The 17,734-nt window shown below is 38.1% G+C and overlaps 2 protein-coding genes and 1 long non-coding RNA gene across 3 annotated transcripts; all 3 read right to left on the bottom strand.

Annotated features, from left to right (window-relative positions):
• Positions 1-7,041: 7,041 nt before the first annotated feature.
• On the bottom strand, positions 7,042-10,368 carry LOC125376058. Its single transcript, XM_048387382.1, has 6 exons — positions 10,289-10,368; positions 9,921-10,040; positions 8,725-8,841; positions 8,324-8,460; positions 8,069-8,201; positions 7,042-7,566 (listed from the first exon to the last, which is right to left on the bottom strand). The coding sequence occupies exons 2-6, from the start codon at positions 10,008-10,010 to the stop codon at positions 7,495-7,497; spliced, it is 549 nt and encodes a 182-aa protein (XP_048243339.1). The 5' UTR covers positions 10,011-10,040; positions 10,289-10,368; the 3' UTR covers positions 7,042-7,494.
• An 825-nt stretch (positions 10,369-11,193) lies between these two features.
• Positions 11,194-13,183, bottom strand: LOC125376248 (receptor-type tyrosine-protein phosphatase epsilon-like). Its single transcript, XM_048388235.1, has 4 exons — positions 13,094-13,183; positions 12,485-12,630; positions 11,942-12,077; positions 11,194-11,385 (listed from the first exon to the last, which is right to left on the bottom strand). The coding sequence occupies exons 1-4, from the start codon at positions 13,181-13,183 to the stop codon at positions 11,194-11,196; spliced, it is 564 nt and encodes a 187-aa protein (XP_048244192.1).
• A 916-nt stretch (positions 13,184-14,099) lies between these two features.
• LOC125376059 lies at positions 14,100-16,301 on the bottom strand. The gene is made up of 5 exons (XR_007218935.1): positions 15,600-16,301; positions 15,236-15,315; positions 14,687-14,976; positions 14,252-14,339; positions 14,100-14,167 (listed from the first exon to the last, which is right to left on the bottom strand). It is a non-coding gene; the product is annotated as an uncharacterized LOC125376059 (long non-coding RNA).
• Between the last annotated feature and the right edge of the window lie 1,433 nt (positions 16,302-17,734).

Consider the following 17,734-nt stretch of genomic DNA (forward strand, 5'->3'; position numbering starts at 1 on the left):
TTTGTGCTTTTCAAGGTGACTTTATCGAAGAAATATATCGTTTCATCCCGTTGCGCTCCAGAACACAAATTAGTTGAAACGTAAAGCTAACTGGGCCAAGCCTGCTCATTGGTGATGACATTTATCATGACTGAAACTAACCTTGGGTGGCAACAGTGTTACAAGAAGGTAAATGAGAACGTATCCTGTCCTAGGTGAAATAAAGACTAACAACAACTTAAAAAGCAACATACAATGACTGAAAACCTACCTGATATGAGCTGTATCCAACACGCAGGAAACACTGAGCAGTCAGTATCCACACACCCACCACGTGTGACAACCAGGAAGTTGATTCTGCTTGGCCGTGCAGATGGGGCCACCTATTACTACACGGGTAAATGTTATGCTGCTCACCTTTAAAATACACATTGTAGTCTATAAGCGGGGTTCTGCTTTCATACAATGTAAATATCTAAAATGCATGTATTTTTGTAGGTTCAAGGGCATGTTTATACATAACGTGGACAAAGTGCACAAGTGTATGGGCATGCCACAATGACGGTATTTTATGGTTGGGCGCCTGCGTTGACGGAAGAATGTGTTTCCTTTGTATGATGAGTATAAATGTTGTTTGCAATGTTATTCTGAAGAATGAGTGAGTTTTGTCACCGCCGCTTGCACGGTATTTCACATAAATCAGGGTGTCAGCTTGATGTGGGTAGAAAGCCCCAAATGGTGCAGGTCTTAGACTTTTACCACTTTGGTTAAATCCAATAATGTGGTGCTGACGGGACTTTATGTTCCTCCCTAATGTAGTTAAGGGTAATGCTTAAAGGTCAAAACAGGGACATATTGAAAGTGGGATAACGTGAGACACCACATAGTTTGGATCATCAGTACAAAGATACGTTTTGTTATGCCATTAAATTCAATCAAGTTGGTTCAAAAAAAACCAAAGCAACAAATGGAACTACTATAGGTATGGATTCAGAATACTTCATTATCATTACATTCAAAATATGCAATAGTGGGAGAGTAAATGTCTAAAATTAGATTGTGAATAACTGCTATATTGACGTTAGAATTGAATACATTAAGCAACACTATATTGTACTTAGTACATTTAATTATACATTTAAGGAGAGACAGACCACGACACTCCCAAAACAGCACAGCTTATGCGTGGTAGAATATTGGTCAAATGAAAACGTTTTTTGAGAGAAGAATAACAGGGGTACGGTGACGGATAATCAGCCAGGACATACAATGCACCGCATTCTATTTATAATTGCTTTTTACAACACTTATTGAGCACCGAGGACTCCAAATCGTCACTTTAAACTTGCTTCAATTGTGTATGTTCACATGCTATTTCAGGTTATAAATGCAAAGCAGCATACCCCGTGTCACATACATAATCCATGTATGCATATTAACACACTGCAATTCAACCCTTGTGATATCATCGGGCTCAATCTCCATTACCTTTGCGACGTATGAGGATATGTTGAGACCTTTTCGTTTGCATTTGGTTTAACGGTGCTATGTAAAATTAATATGAAACGTCATCGCCAGAGAATAACGAGTTTCGATTATCCAACGAAACACAATTCATTGGGTGTAAAAGGAAAATAATTATGGCGAAAACAATATGAATGGACCACTGAAAATCAATCATGACAGAGGTGCTCGCGAAATTGCTAAACACAACTTGAATAAAAAAGGTAGCTTATTTTATCTGACGCAGCACAGCAGCAATGCCACAAGTGCATGTAAACAAAACTCTAGTGACACCAGAGCAATCAGTGATTTTATTGAAACTTAAAACTAGATTTCAATTTTGAATTACGTCTGTTGTGTACAATAAATGTCAAAATGGAAATGGAACTCTTTAACAGACAGAGGTAATGCAAAAGGCACCATGCTTTTCAAATTGACAGGTAAAGGAGACAATTTGACAATTCAAAAGGCAGACACAAACCTTTATCTGTAACAGCAAGTTCAGTTAACGGCTACGGTGCACGTACTACGACCTGCGTTATGAAAATGTGTGACCATTAGACATATATCCTGTTGGACGCTTACTTTACTTACAACAAAAGTTCAGCGAATATTCGCTGATGAACTAAATGTAGATACATGATTATTTGTGTGAGCATTGATTTAGACAAGTCTAAGCACCTGCACTCGGAGATGTTTATGCAAAGGTTATATATTGTCAATGCTCAGAGCCACGAGTAATTATTTATTTGTCTATGTTTTTATTTGTGTGAATACACTCCATCTGTCCTATGTACTTATATGTATCATTGATTTATTTTGTTCTATAAGTCATGGAAAATGCATACACACGCCATCCATGGCATACTCGGTATATGAATCAGACACACACAATCCCCTGAGTGTCAGATTAGGAATTAGTGTTAGATTCATGAAATGAGATATTCCCTCTGTGTTGCCTTGGTCACAGGAATCAGACAAACACACTCTCATCACTCTTCATCCATCAAAGCACACGCCATTTGTGTTATGTTAGTAATTGGTCAGACAGAATAACCAGTTTTTATAACTAGATATGGAAGGGCAACAGGGGATGTTTGGTAAACCAAAAACTAACAGGCATTGGAAATTTTATATGGAGTATACAGTATCTCCACTGAGGCAATGTCCATACTGTCTTACATATGTAAATATACAGTTCTGTCGGTTGTCATAGTTATCATCCGTAGTATGGTATATTATGGTCTAGCAGCTCAAGAACCAAGTGTCATCTGAATAAACAACAATGACAAGCATGAAGCTTAAATTTACCTTAATCAATGTTGATTGCATATTGTTCGTGTTGTTCGGTTGTTCGGTTGTTCGGTAAGGTGCCCCATGTGTCATATTCTGTGGCCACAGCATCCTGTTTGATAAACAAACTTTAATCAATGAGTTGACGCAAAAGTGCAAGGCCGTGAAGAACATGGCCACTTTACGTGTACACATATTTTTACTTGGAAGATTATATTAGTGGAGACAGACTACTTAGTGATTTGCAGGATAAGCATGTGGACATGAACATGGCAGAGCCATCCAACTACGATGTAAGAGTGAGTGAGTGAGTTAAGACTTATCATCGCATCGGCAATATTGCAGCCATATAGCGATCAGAACAAGTAAATTACTTATTAAATACCTGTTGACAAAGGAAAGTAAAACAGTGAGGTAAGTCTCACGGTTGAGGTATGAAAAAACCCAGAACAAATGATTTTCCATTGGTTTATTTAGTATAAAAGCATGGCCACCCCACTGGGGACAAAGATATAAGAGGAGGGTGAACCCTGAAAACATGTTTACACATGAAAAAACTGCTATAATAACACAGGAAAGCAGACCATTGTCTACTGGGCAATGGAGCATGTGATTAACCACAATCAGACACGCCACACGATAATAGCTTCCTCTAGTGAAGTGTTATCAACACATCAACATACTGTATGCGCAATATTTGGAAAGAAGTGTGTATGATACGATTGAAAACCTGATCTATTTTAAGAAAGGTATAATAATTAATTTTATTATTAATTAAAAAAATGCATTATTTTGGTTAATCTTACATTATTCCAATTCAAGGGGTTTTCTCCCGTTGCAGTTTTGTTCCACGGTCAAAGGGAAGCTACTCTTCCTGGTTTAATAGTGCAAGGGAAGCTACTCTTCCTGGTTTAATAGTGCACCTTATCAGTGTATTATTCAGGAATTGTGCTTCACATGCTCTAAACAAAGGGAAATAACCCATATTGTAGCTGAATTTAGTTGTTGTAGGTATATGTTCTGTCCGGGCACCATTCGGGTTGACAGTCGTGTTTAGCGTTTCCCAGCCCAGGAGTGTTCTCCAGTCCTTGTACTTTTCTGTATATAAACCTGTGGCCTTACATCCGACTCAAGTCTTTGTGTTTTTTCTTGCAGTGGTACAGCATCTACTTCTGCTAAAGCATTATCCTAAACTAATCAAATCATGTGATTTCGTATGTATTTGTGCTTATGTTATTGAATAAGGTAAACATACATCATATGGAAATGAATATAGATGAAAGCATTTACGTTCTATCACCAGGTATAGTTGATCGAACACTATACTTTAATCCTGACCCGTGTAGTGAGTGAGTGAGTGAATATGGTTTTACGCCGCTTTTAGCAATATTCCAGCAATATCACGGCGGGGGACACCAGAAATGGGCTTCACACATTGTACCCATGTCGGGAATCGAACCCGGGTCTTCGGCGTGACTCACGAACGCTTTAACCACTAGGCTACCCGACCGCCCCCCTGACCCGTGTAAGAATATATGTATGTATATATATGAACAATATTACATATGTGTATATACCTTCACTCAGTATTCTCCTCATGAAGGGGTCAAGAAGAAGGGCTGAACCTCTTTATAAAGACGTTGTTATCCATAAACGCACCTTGTCTTCACATATCATCACCTATACAGTAAATGTGAGTTTGAAATAGACATTCATTGAGGAGCTATCAGGTTAATGTTAAGGCATTATATTTCTGCCACACTTTGTTACGCCTTCACATTGCCTTATAATGCATGTGTACAAAGTGAACAGGTGTTATCATATATTTTTGGTCACTTTTTTTTCTTTTTCCGCCTTATTGAATCTGTTTTGGTGGACATTCGAGACTGATGATTCTCTGGCTTTGGCCTTTTGTGTTGATAAGAAGTAGGTGCATGAGTACTTAGAAGCAAGTGATTGAAACTTTTCCATGACAGTTCCTTCTCCTGGCTGCAGAAACCAAGATTCATATTTGGAATTTTACGAGGATGATACTGTTGAGGTTGGATCTGTAATAATCCCAAATTTACTAACAAGCTCCCTCTCTCTCTTATATTATGTTGTTCATCAAAACATATCGATGAATGACACAGCAGATGATATTATGTTGATCGTTTTTGATTTTCAAATAAACTATGCGGCAAGACTGATAGCGATACAACTCTTGGCTATAATTTGAATGAGACACAATAGGAACGGTAGCACCCACTTCATATGAAAAAGCTTTTATCCTCCTGTGAAACATTTAATCACAATATCCTTCTGAATTATCAGCCAAAGTACTAATAGTAATACAATAATACCACATTGTTATAAGTTCATAATATTATCTGATTAGAAGTTTTTCCTCTATTTTCGACCGCCTCCGTGGTCTAGTGGTAGAGCGACTGCCCTTGGAGTAGAGTGAATGAGTGAGTACAGCCTTATGCCGCTTTTAACAATATTTCAACAATATCACATCGGGGCAAACCAGAAATTGGCTTCACAGATTGTACCCATGTCGGGAATCGCACCCGGGTCTTCGTCGTGACGATCGAACGCTTTAACCACTAAGCTACCCCACCGCCCCCCTTTGAGTAGAAGGTTAGGTGTTCGATCTCACGGCAGCGTCATGTCAAAAGACGTTGTAAGATGATATTTGTTGTTACCCTGCCTGGCGCTCGGCATTAAGGGGCTAATACAAGCCCCAACTGGGCGATTATTAAACAAATCAGTTTGAATTTCTTTTCCTATATGGGTTGTAAAGATAAAACTTCATTCAAGGGAAATAACTATACTTACATATCGGATAGCATGAATAGTGATGTGGATTATATATGTTTATCATAATAATGAAGCAGAACATGATGAATACCCAGCCATGTAGGGACATGTCATAAACAACGATGTAGACCATGGCGTCCTCCTAACTGACGGGAATGTTGTTGCCGGTAAAGATAACAAAACTCTCATAAACAAATCACTGGGTTAAATTTTGGGGACAGGGAATACTGATTCACCAGACAATTGATAAAGCTTGGATTTGAACAAGTGGTTGATTTCTGTTTCATCTTTACATCTTGAAGTTCAGAAGTATTTGGTCGTTGATGTGGCTGGAGGTGAATATTCGTACATCATCGTAGTTGCTATGCCATTTACTTGAACATCGCAGATACAGTTCACATAAATAATAATGGCCGCTTATATTTCATACCTATTCTAGGTCAGTGGCACAATGAATACAAACGTTTCGGTAATTCATTCATATATTCCTGCTTCAAGAGCAATGGGTTGCCAAGTGGCCTGTGGCGTCAGAATCGGATGAACGTGATCCTCGTCTCACCAGGATCCGTTGATCGTGAATTTGAATTACCGATTGGTCCTGATCCGTGTTTTGTCAGCATTTCACCCGTAATGTGAAGAAGTTGCTTTTCTTACTTATCGTAAGTGATATTTTATGTGCTTTGTCGAAATGCCCAATGCCTTATGAAAACGTTTAATACAGCAAGTGAGTCAGTTCATGGAAGACGCCCCAGTAGCAATATCGGATGAAATTAGTTCTTCAGTAACTTACAACTCACGCTCATTCAGTTATGGAAGACGGAAAGAAAATGAAACCTAAAAATAATATGAAGGACACGGAAGTTTTTGAGTTAAACGTATTTTTAATATATGAAATTATAATTGCGTGATCATATAAAATCTCACATTTTATTTGAGGCTGACAACTGGAGATCATAACTCAGAAGAGTTATGATTCTGAGTTACACAGAATAACGTATGGTTGATATATGTTTTCGCTGACACACCAACCAAGCTTTAGTGTTAATTTGTAGACCATTTCAAAATAAATCTGTGACATGTTGTGACATTGCTTGTCCAATCAAAATATATTTGCTACCTAAATTGCAGCTAGTTTTTAACTTTTGAAAAAGCTTTCTTCTGCCAAGTTACCTTGCTAGTAAAACCAAAAGTAAATGCATACTCAGTATCTGTCTTCACAAGAATCGAATCAATACATTTGAAAGAACCTGTCCATATTTCTGTAATTTCGTTAAATCAAATCAATCGCTATGCAATAAATATCAAATTCGAAAAAAACGTGCAAACGTTACAAAGATATGAAATTGTTTATTTATACTTTGCGACTTTCATAATATATATATATATATATATATATATATATGTATATCTTTGTATATCTTTATATATATATATATATATATATATATAGAGAGAGAGAGAGAGAGAGAGAGAGAGAGAGAAATTACGTCCATGTGCATCTAGAAATCGCATTCACTTAGCCAGCAATATATAACATACAAATCGGAAAGAGAAAATAAAAAAGATGTGCATATGGATTTCATAAACAAATAATTTGCTACGAGTGCAACCAGAAAACCGGGTTTTGCCTAGCAACAAGAGGTCATGAATAATACAACGCAAAATAGCAAGTTCATAAAAATATGATGAATGTAACAACATTAAAACTATGAAAATTATTTTCCCTAATAAAATTGAATTCAAGGATTCAAGCTTCCAGTGTGTTTCATATTTTGACGGTATGATGTCCTCAAATTTGCAGGCTTACAGAATATGGGTAATCTGTGATATTATGTCATTGTTTGTCTAAAATATTGAACGTTTCCTTTAGGCCACTGTTTCATACAGTCGCTTCCATGGAAGATTCGGTTCTTGTTGTCACATGTTGGCGTTAACTCCGCGTGTCTCCAGTCGCCGCTGAGTAAACTCCAGACATAGTCTCACGTCAGCCTGGAATATAAGGTTACATGAGATTATGACACAGGCTGTGTTCAGACGCTGTTAGTGGAGAACATGGTAAATAGAGGGTGCCAATATATTCTAAATAATGATTCCATATCCATGATAAAATAGATAATCGTTAAACAGCAATGACATGATGTCAGGTGCAATGGGATTTAACGTCGTGTTTAAGATTGATGTACTTTTATACCGACGGTCATTTAGCTATGCGTGTGTGCGTGTGTGTCTGCTTGTACTAGTCCAGACTAATATGCGTTTTATAGTGCTAGCTCACAGCACGAAGATACTACGCGGCAGTGTATCATGGATACTCAACTCAGACACAGTAATCTGACTTTTCTAGCTGACGAGTCTTTGTGTTATCTCTTTAACGTCAAACCCCATCGGGTTTGACACGATCGGGGATCGGAGTAATGACATGAATGACATGACTAAGTCAAGCTACACGCAGGCTACACTGTCTCTGATCAGCAAAGATCTCTGCGACTACCTCTGTGAATGGTGGACCTCCCAGACGCGTGTAAAGTTGTCGCATGTTGTTGATGACGTCCACTCTGCCGTCGTCCTGCAGTCTGCTGGCGATGTTCACAAGAAGCACCAGGAGTCGACACTCGCTCATACAGCTGAAATACACATAGTCATGCTCAAGGCATGTGGTGTGTTCGGTGACAGTGTAGTTGTTTTGTTACAGAAAGGACATGATCCTGAGGTGATCAAGTGCCTAGATGGTTCCGTATATACTTACTCAGAAATGATCATGCTGCAGACTCGTTCCGGATCATTGGTCCATGTCAGAAGGCTATCAATTAGCAAATCAAGTTCTGCGTCACGTGCACTTCCGGTGTTGTGGTAGTGTTGCATAACAGTGACTTCGCCACTATCCTGGAGGAAAAATGTAGAATGTGATTGCTTGAAGAAAGCTTGTTAGTTCTTACCTAATGTATTTTTGACACAGTTAAGATTTCGTAAGAAGCAGGTTACCCCAGAATATTCTTTTATAATAACAAGTAATGAATTAAGCCAGTAAACTAAAACATCCATGTTATATGGATATCAGTGTCTAGATTAAATGCCCCAGGTTAGTAACCAATTAAATACCAAGGTTTAAAACAGAACTAGATTCTTTATTTTGTTAAGAACGCGTACCTTTAATTTGACTTCAACCGTGTTCAGGATGATGTTGTCAGACAATGGGGTAGATCTGCACACAGTCACTTCGAACCTCTTGGTTGTCACTGAAGTTTCAGCTGTTGGTAGATAACACTGAAAGAGAATCATTTATGAGTTGGTCTGTTTTGTTTCTAGATACAATGTACCCTGTTACACTGTTATGTCATGGTTTGAGAGTAAATAGAGGTGATCACGCGGGTGTGCTATGGGATGGCTAATATCCTGTATCATGTTGCGAGTTTATTCCTAATATAAGATAATGCCATGCGTGATAACCTTTTTATCATACAATGTCATTCTTAATTTATATCCCCAAAAAAGTTTTTTCGGCACTCACAGGCAGTACTTAAACAAAAGCCAGTTTTACGGGAATATGCGTATTGATATATTACGTCACAAGGTCGATCAGTGATTTGTCACTCGGACAATGACAACAGTTAATATAGTTCCAACTGAAACTTCCAAATTCCAAGGTCTTAAGACAGTGGCGTAGCTGCTATTATTTTTTAATGACATCCATCCTCCCGCTAGAGTAACTGCCCTTTGCCAACGAGAAGCTACTCCAATTATTGCGATGTCCCGTCTGCCTGGTTTGTGATAAAGTTAACAAATGCAGTGAGATGGCTTATATAACGACAAAATGGAACAAGGTAAACTATTATAGGCAAATCCAACTGTTTTAACTCTGGTAATGACTGCAGCAAATATGTGAAAATTAATAAATCAATGTGTACTTGAACTCTGAGATCTCCGCTACGCCACTTGTCAGACACTGTTGTTCGGTATCTTAGACTTGTATTTTTAACATGGTAACACTTATCAAGTAATGTGTTAAGAATTCCGATGATCAATAATGACTCGATGAGCGATAGATAAGGGCGAAGCCATGTTTGTTATTGAATCCTGAAGGTAGTGAATGCCTCTATCCGATCTTTTATATTTGCAGATGTACCCGAACAAAACCCAAAGGATACCACATTTATCCGTTGGCTTTATCTGACAGAGAAATATAGTTACCCTCATACGCTATACAAAAAAACAATTTGATGCATTTAATTCCTACATGCCCCCCTACCTCCTCAAACTAAAAGCAGTAATGCTTAAACATTTGATAGCTTATAATATATGAAAAACACATGCAGAGGTTACATGTTTATCTTATTTTAACCAACCTGATCATGTGTAGGGTATGTGAATATACTTCGGCAGTCACTATTGTAAAGTGTCTCCCACACTTTCTCTTTGTTCAGATGTGATGTCATGATAACGAAACCATTCCGCGATGTATATGACTGGAGAAAATAAAAGAAAATTGATGAATGTGAAGCGGAAATAAGTTTCATTTGAAGAGTATATACGAGATGAAAAATATATAGTAATTAACGCACACACAATACATTATTCACTCTTTTCGTTGTTTAAAATATATTCTGTGAAAAACTAAGAACAACTTTTGGACGGGATATAATTTACGCCAGGGCACGCCAATGACAGGTGTGTTGACAATATGTCTGCCATATAGGGGAGTACATATACTTACTGGTACAGTCTTGAAGAGTGAATCGTCGGGTTGGTCTGGAAGCGAATAACATGTAAACTTAGAGGATACTGCTACGTCGCTTTGAACACTATTCAAGTTATATCACGGTGTAACAGTTTGGTGGGAGAAGAAAGCCCGAAGTGATGAAGGTATTTGACATTTAACACTTTGATGAGACCCTCGAGCACGGGTTTGGTGCTGACAAACTTCTGATTCATCCCCATTATCATACGTTTTTCCATAATTAAAACACTTTTCTTAAAGTAAGCAATGTCGCAAGTTCGTCCTTTGGAGAACACTCTGTAAGGTGTTAAGGGTGATGCTAGGTCCAAGACGCCAAGTCTTAAACTAAGAACCTTGACCAATTACATCAGTGAAACATGAAGGCGCTGCATATTATGTCAATAACTGTTGCAAAACTTAAACATGTATGTTTACTTTTAAAGTAGGTCACGATAGCCTTTAAACTGACATGACAAGGTGGTGGTCATAAATATCCTTTAACAAACTACCTCGAAAACATACTGAAGAAGGAAAACTACAAACGGTATCAAATTAAGAGCCTTCTATTATGCATCAGTTTATAGTAGAAATGGCATTGCCGAAAATATCAGATATTCATTTACTTATTGAACATTTTATCATCAATTCTTATCAATTAGATGGATAACATTTATCATTACATTTAACATGTCACAACATGAAATGATATAATTAGCTATACTGTAATGGAAGTATGCATACCTTGCAAATCACTCTGCAAGACCTGCAAAAGAATGAATATAGGTTTTAGCATGTAGTAATAGTGATCTTACTGAATATTAAACGGAACTTTATTCGTTATTTGCCGTTTTAAGTGCATGTATGATATGTTATTTGTCATTGCAACATCTCTTCCAAAGCGATCACAATCGAGAATTAACATCACTGATGTAAATTTCACCCCCTGCCTTGATATGTTGTTGAACAGTCCTATTTCCCATAGCAATGGCCGACACGTGATCCAGGTTCATCTCTCTGATGACGTCACAATCCAGTGACGTATCACCCTCTGTCACCGCCCTCGCCACCGCCTGATACACGAACAGGTACTGCTCCTGGGGGTGTAGAGGTGTTTAAGTAACAACTACAGACAATACATAAATGAGCCAGATGGGCGTAACGTTGCTTTGAATTGTGTTTCTTTCAAATAGACATTATAGCTTTGCAGCAATTGTAATGCATAAAATAACCCAAGAAACACGTACATGTACATAACAATAATAAATAGAGGATATTTCAAGAGACACGTGGAATATCCTATTCATTATATACTTTTTTGTAGTTGTCTACCGGAAAATTAAATTATTTCATTACTAATGTAAAACCTTGAAACGTAAATTCTTCCTGTCTTACACACAGGGACGGTTCACCACCCCTAGTTTCCGCGACTAAAAAAGCAGTTTCGTGTTTGCAAAATCGTATCTTACGACAGAGACCAAGGTGCACAGAGAAAATAAGTTAATTTATGCCATTGTCACTTTCATATTTCAGTACAAAGATTTTAAAAGTGTTGTTATTGCATTCCTTAAAGTTCTCAGTGAAACAATTTCTGATGATCCTTGTGTCACAATATATAGTAGAAAATAAGAAACCACTACTGCATTTACTTACCTTTGTCTGAATCATGTTCTTCCTCTGCCCTCTCATGTTGGAGACAAAGCTGACGACGTCTACAACGCCCTCTGTCTTAGCCTGTTCCACAAGACTCTCGACAGCGATGTACGTCCCTGTCCGACCTATACCAGCACTGAGTACAAGAGACAGTAAATCAACTAAAGCATACGAATCATGGTAAAAGATTAATCGGCCCTACATATTATTAGACAGGAACAAGTGTTTCGTTGTCTGTCGTAAAATTCTGTGTCAACCACTTTTTCTCTGTCAAAACAATAGTATGCGATTGATATGTTCTGTTCTCGTTAGGGGCAGTGATGGTCGACTGAGTGTCTTTACAAAAAGGCTTTCGGCATTGTTAAATATTGACACATGTAACGTTTTATTAATCAGTGCTATGGAGACACACAAGTGTATATAAATCCAACAAACCCTTTCCGTAAGAAATATCATATGGTACAAGCCAAAATAGTGAAGAGTGAAGAGTGAATAGCTGTATAGACACAGATAGAGGCACCCTTTTTGTCGTAGTGTTTTCACCTGCAGTGAACTATGATCGGCTCTGTTTGTTGTCCAGATATGACCTTGACCCTCCACATGAAGTCCAGAAGGGCAGCAGTGTCTGGAACACCATGATCTGGCCAGCTGGTGAAGTGAAGGTGGTAGATATCACGTATCTCGCTTCCCTGAAATATGTCAAAAGCGTCCCAAAGGGATATTTAAACAATGTGATATTATAGGTTTAGGGTTTGATCCCCAGCGCTCGGCAATAAGGGGATAAAACAAGGACTGGTCGAATCGGAGTAAAGTATACTGTGTCTGAGCGGGATGTTCATGCTAAACTGCCGCATGGTATTTCAGTGGGCCAGCACTATAAAATCCGCATTAGTCCGGTCATAGTACAATCAGACACACACACATTGGTTACATTTATTCAATGATTGTTACATGAAACTTGGGTAGTTGTTTAATTCGTTTTAACTGCTTAAACAGTTAATATTAAAACATTTTACTTTCTCTTTGATCTCTCACCGTTATTACCTTTGTACCTGTACTCTAATATCTATTTCTTTTCTATTATGTTTACCTACTCCAAACCCGATTCCAATGTCTTGAAAATATAACTAATGTTAATGACCAAGGATGTACAGACTGATTCACGTCCACCTTTTCATTCTCAACAGCCAACTTGGTGATGGTGTAGTTGGCTAGTCGTGTCTCTGTTTCCACCGTAACCATAACGTCACCAAACTTCTCTGGTCCTTTCTCCGAAGGCCAATACTGAAGGCACTTCACCTGTAAACCAACGTAAACAACGTTCCAATGTGGGGAATGTGCTCAGTGCTGTGCTCTGTTACATGATTAAATATTGTCTGTATATAAATAGGATATAAATAAGTAATGTGAGATATTGAGATATTGCATTGAAGATTCACCATAGCACGTAAGTTCAAAATTCACACAATAATTTCTTAACATTTTCCCAAAACCACTCATGATTCACTTCCTTCAAACAAATCCTGTCCTACCTTGCCGGCTTCCACCAACCCAGTTACCATGACAATAGACGTGCAACCTTCTTGCCAAATCATCCTCCAGAAATCCTCGACAATATCCGACTTGTAGGGACCTAGGAAAAGTGTTATGTGTTATTATCGTTACTTAAATATCATTCTGACAAGGACACAGCTACTGTTATTTGATTAAACAATACACCGTATGGTTATAGATATCAAAACGAATAAAGCCGTTACATGACACTGAATCTATACATCTAGACTGACACACATTTATTGGATAATGGTAATGTTGTTATCAATTGTGTTTATTCAAATGTCGTGTTCTCGGCTGTTATCAATAAGCATGTGTACTACCTTGTGCTGCAATGTATCGATTGTCAGTATTGTATCCCTGAAAGAGACATGATAAAAACGATGTTATTCATAACTGTTGTATGTTAAGTTCACTTCTAAATTGTATGCTTGAATGTAAAACACGAGCAATGGACATTTACTCTGTGTGTTTACATAACATGGGCTCATGGTACTACTGTATTACAGGAATTGGTATGTACCTTAACAAGGAGAAGAACGAGAAAACAACTTCATAACCATGTAATTTGAATAATCACAATATCAAAACTCACAACTAAGTAGCTGGCGTTGATGTAGTCGCCTCTGCTGCCGTCACTGTCGCCGTGCAACACCACACGGTTGTAGTCATCTAGGAAATGGAACATTGCGTGTTCAGCAGGAAGCCTTATTATATTTAATCAGTAGGCAGGCAAGCACGTCATTTCATACTCACATGGATAGTATCCCCTGAATCTGTTCTTCCCTTTGTTCCCTGCCTTCTGAGATTCTCAGTAGCTGTGGGTAAATCCGTCTGGCAAGCGCTAAGACATACAGAGTAACTATTCACAAACACTGACATCTTAGCAAAAGTGAAAAGAACCTGCTCACAATTCGTGAACTTGGCAAAACTGAAAAGAACTTGAGGAAAACACTGTTTACGAAAACCGTCAACTGAAAAGAACATGTAAAACGTTTCGTACCATAACAACTATAAACATCTGTGCATTAATCCTGCATGGGGTTATTGTTATTTGTTTATTATTTTTACTCAGAAATATATGACCTGCACTTGTATTATCGTTATCCTTCTCAACATTCTACACTGGTTTGAGGAAGAGGACTCCAAATACATACCAGACATTTGTCTTTCAATAAAACACAACTTTACCTCAAATGCCTCTTGGGGATGATTTTCAATTTCACGTACTCTTTCCTCAAGAGAAGACAATGGAATAACGTGACCAAGGTCGCCCAAGTTGTAATAGTTACATCCTGAGACACCCGGTACTGCTTCCCCCTTCGGATGTATGTTAACATGGGCGTCCTTGTCGTCTTCCTCTAGGTTGGCCACACTCTGGGAATCAGCTTCCTGTGGATGCTCTGGATGGTCATGATCTTTGTCACCAATAGACAGAGTGTTCTCCTCAAACGCAACATTCATGTAAACGTTATCAGCACCTGAAACCATGACCAGCAGAATAGTAACTTCGAAGATTATATCAAGGAACGCATGTGATACACCATGACAAATCATTTCAATATTGACACGTACATGTACCTACCACATGTAAAAGCTGTGTGTAAGCAAATCGACATTACATCTTCAGCGTTACTACGACTGTAGAACAGTATCAACTGCAATATAACTAATATATATTATATGAAGTAAAACCACTATGGCCATAATGCATAAGCTGGATAACAAACATATCATTACCGTGGTGCTTTCTATTCCTTGGAGACGTCTCATCAAATATTGGTCCATCAGGAGACTTATTCCCTTTGTTTCTTCTCCTCCTATAAATAATTAATTACATAAAGTGACAAAACCCTTTCCATATCAAATAGAATATCTGTATAAAGCAGAGTCGATTATACGATTCCGACTATATCGGAAGCATCTGTTTATGAATCACTATCAAATAGTAATGGTACCAGGTGAAAAAGCTGAGCGCATCTGCCCCACAGGTGGCACCTATCACAAACACATGCAAAGGCAAGTAAAAGCACATTGTCACCAGTATCCTATTTACACTTTGATGAGAAATTTAGTTCATTGTTTCCAGGCGGGTGAAACTGACCTGATGATGAGGAGGAGGACCAGCACCAGGACCAACAGGACAAGGCCGCCAACAGCACCACCAACTGCCGCGACAGGCGCAGGCGGGGATGTAGAAGCTTGGGTATGTACTGCAAGTATAACACTTAAAAAAATACACGAAGAAACAAAAATGTATATTAATATATGTACATTGCATTCTGCTTGTCAGACATGGAAACATTGTATGATGAAATATATTCAAAGCTTGTGACATGCTTGAAAACAAGGTAATTTGGCCAAGAAGTTTAACCTGAGCTTCAGGTATTTCGATGATCTGAAATCGTTCAATAATGGTCAAATAGCCAATTCCCTTCCACTGATTAACCCACTTGAACTGGAACTAAAGGAGACCAGTGAGACAGCTTCATCTGTTTCATATTTAGATCTATGCATAATGATTCAGAGTCACAAGACTGTATTACAAGAAGGATGCCTTCAACTGTCCAATAGTCAACTTAACCATCTACATGTGTCATTTGAGTTGTACCCGACATAGAAAATGTAAAGGGATTAAATTAATAGTTAATCTCAATACGTTACATATGTCTTAGACTATCCAAGATATGTACAGCTCGCAAATGAACATACTAAGTACGCGGAAGATCTTTATTAAAGCATAATGTTGTATTATTCAATGATATTATTAAACATCAATATATTCTCAAAGTGTATCATATTGGCGAACTCTAAGGGACGAGGAAAAGGTAAAAATGATCCACTTAACTACAGGGGCATAACATTAACTTCAGTCCTAAGTAAGGTTTTCGAAAGTATGCCTCTCAACAGAATCGAAAAATGGAAAAGCGACGAAGTAGCCTTTCCTCATCCCCTGCAGTTTCGATTTAGGAAACATGCTGGTGCTGAAACGGCGGCCCAAACTCTTCTGGAGGGTATTTCATTCTTTAACGAAAAAAACCCTCACCAGTTTAAATTATTGTTTATTATTATCGATAACGAGAAAGCCTTCGATCGTGTTTGATTTGACGGTCTCTTTTATAAATTACTTAAATTTGGTATCAATGTCCATCTTACAATTCTGTGAGCTCATGTGTTAGCTTAGCTGGCTTCAATTCTGATGTTTTCCCTGTTAAACAGGGTGTAGGTCAGGGTCGTGTCATATCAGCATGGCTCTTTACTCTTTATATCAGCGATTTACTTCATGTACTAAGCAGTTCTGTTTGTGGACTATGTCTCTCATGGGGACGATGCCCATGCCAGGAATGCTGTTTGCAGATGACACGACATTGATCAGCTGTTACACAACAGATCTTCAAATGCATCTAAACGTTGCAAAAAATGGCAAAGAAGTGGCAGTTAAACTACCATGTGATCACTACTTTAAGATGTAGTAACAAATCAGTGTCGCCTGAACATCTGTACATTGGTAAGATAAATCTACCTGTTCAAAAAGCAATTGTCTATGAGAGGGTGTACATAAGTACTGTAAAAACTTCTGTAAGCTATGTAATTCAAACGTAATGTATATTTTAAAACGAATGTTTCTAGTCAGACTTGGACAGTTTAGATATAAAGCAACACTAGTTAAGTGGGACACGAAATCACCACTTTTTAGCATGCTACGTCTTGTCTCAAGATACAATTTGTATGACAAGATTAATGATTATATACTGTGATCAAATTTCACCAAGAAACTGGTGAAACAGACAACAAATCGGTCATCTCGGACCATATCAGCAACTGCCCTAATCACAACATCAACTTGGACAACGTCCAAATCCTCCATTATTTCATTAAACGAAAACTATCAGAAGCAGTCCACATACGCCGCCACAAGCCATCAAGCAACAGAGATCAAGGCTATTTAATCCAATCCACCTACTATGAACACATTAAGCTATAATCACTTAACCTATACAACCTTTTTCTGTCTACTTGGCTTCATGTCCCATTGGCTTCCAGCTATGTGTTCTCTGTCATGTTTTGACAGTATCATCCTTCTGTTGTCATTACTTACTCATGTATGCAATTGTTGTTACTGTTAATCCTCCACCTACTATATATATATTCTGTACTATGTAGGTCATTCAGTCTTGCTTGACAACGGTATAAGGATCTATACCGAAACATCGATTTCAGGCACATCTTTGGGCACAT

Source organism: Haliotis rufescens, unplaced genomic scaffold (assembly GCF_023055435.1).
Source record: "Haliotis rufescens isolate VD_foot unplaced genomic scaffold, xgHalRufe1.0.p SCAF_7, whole genome shotgun sequence".
NCBI classification, from domain to species: domain Eukaryota; kingdom Metazoa; phylum Mollusca; class Gastropoda; order Lepetellida; family Haliotidae; genus Haliotis; species Haliotis rufescens.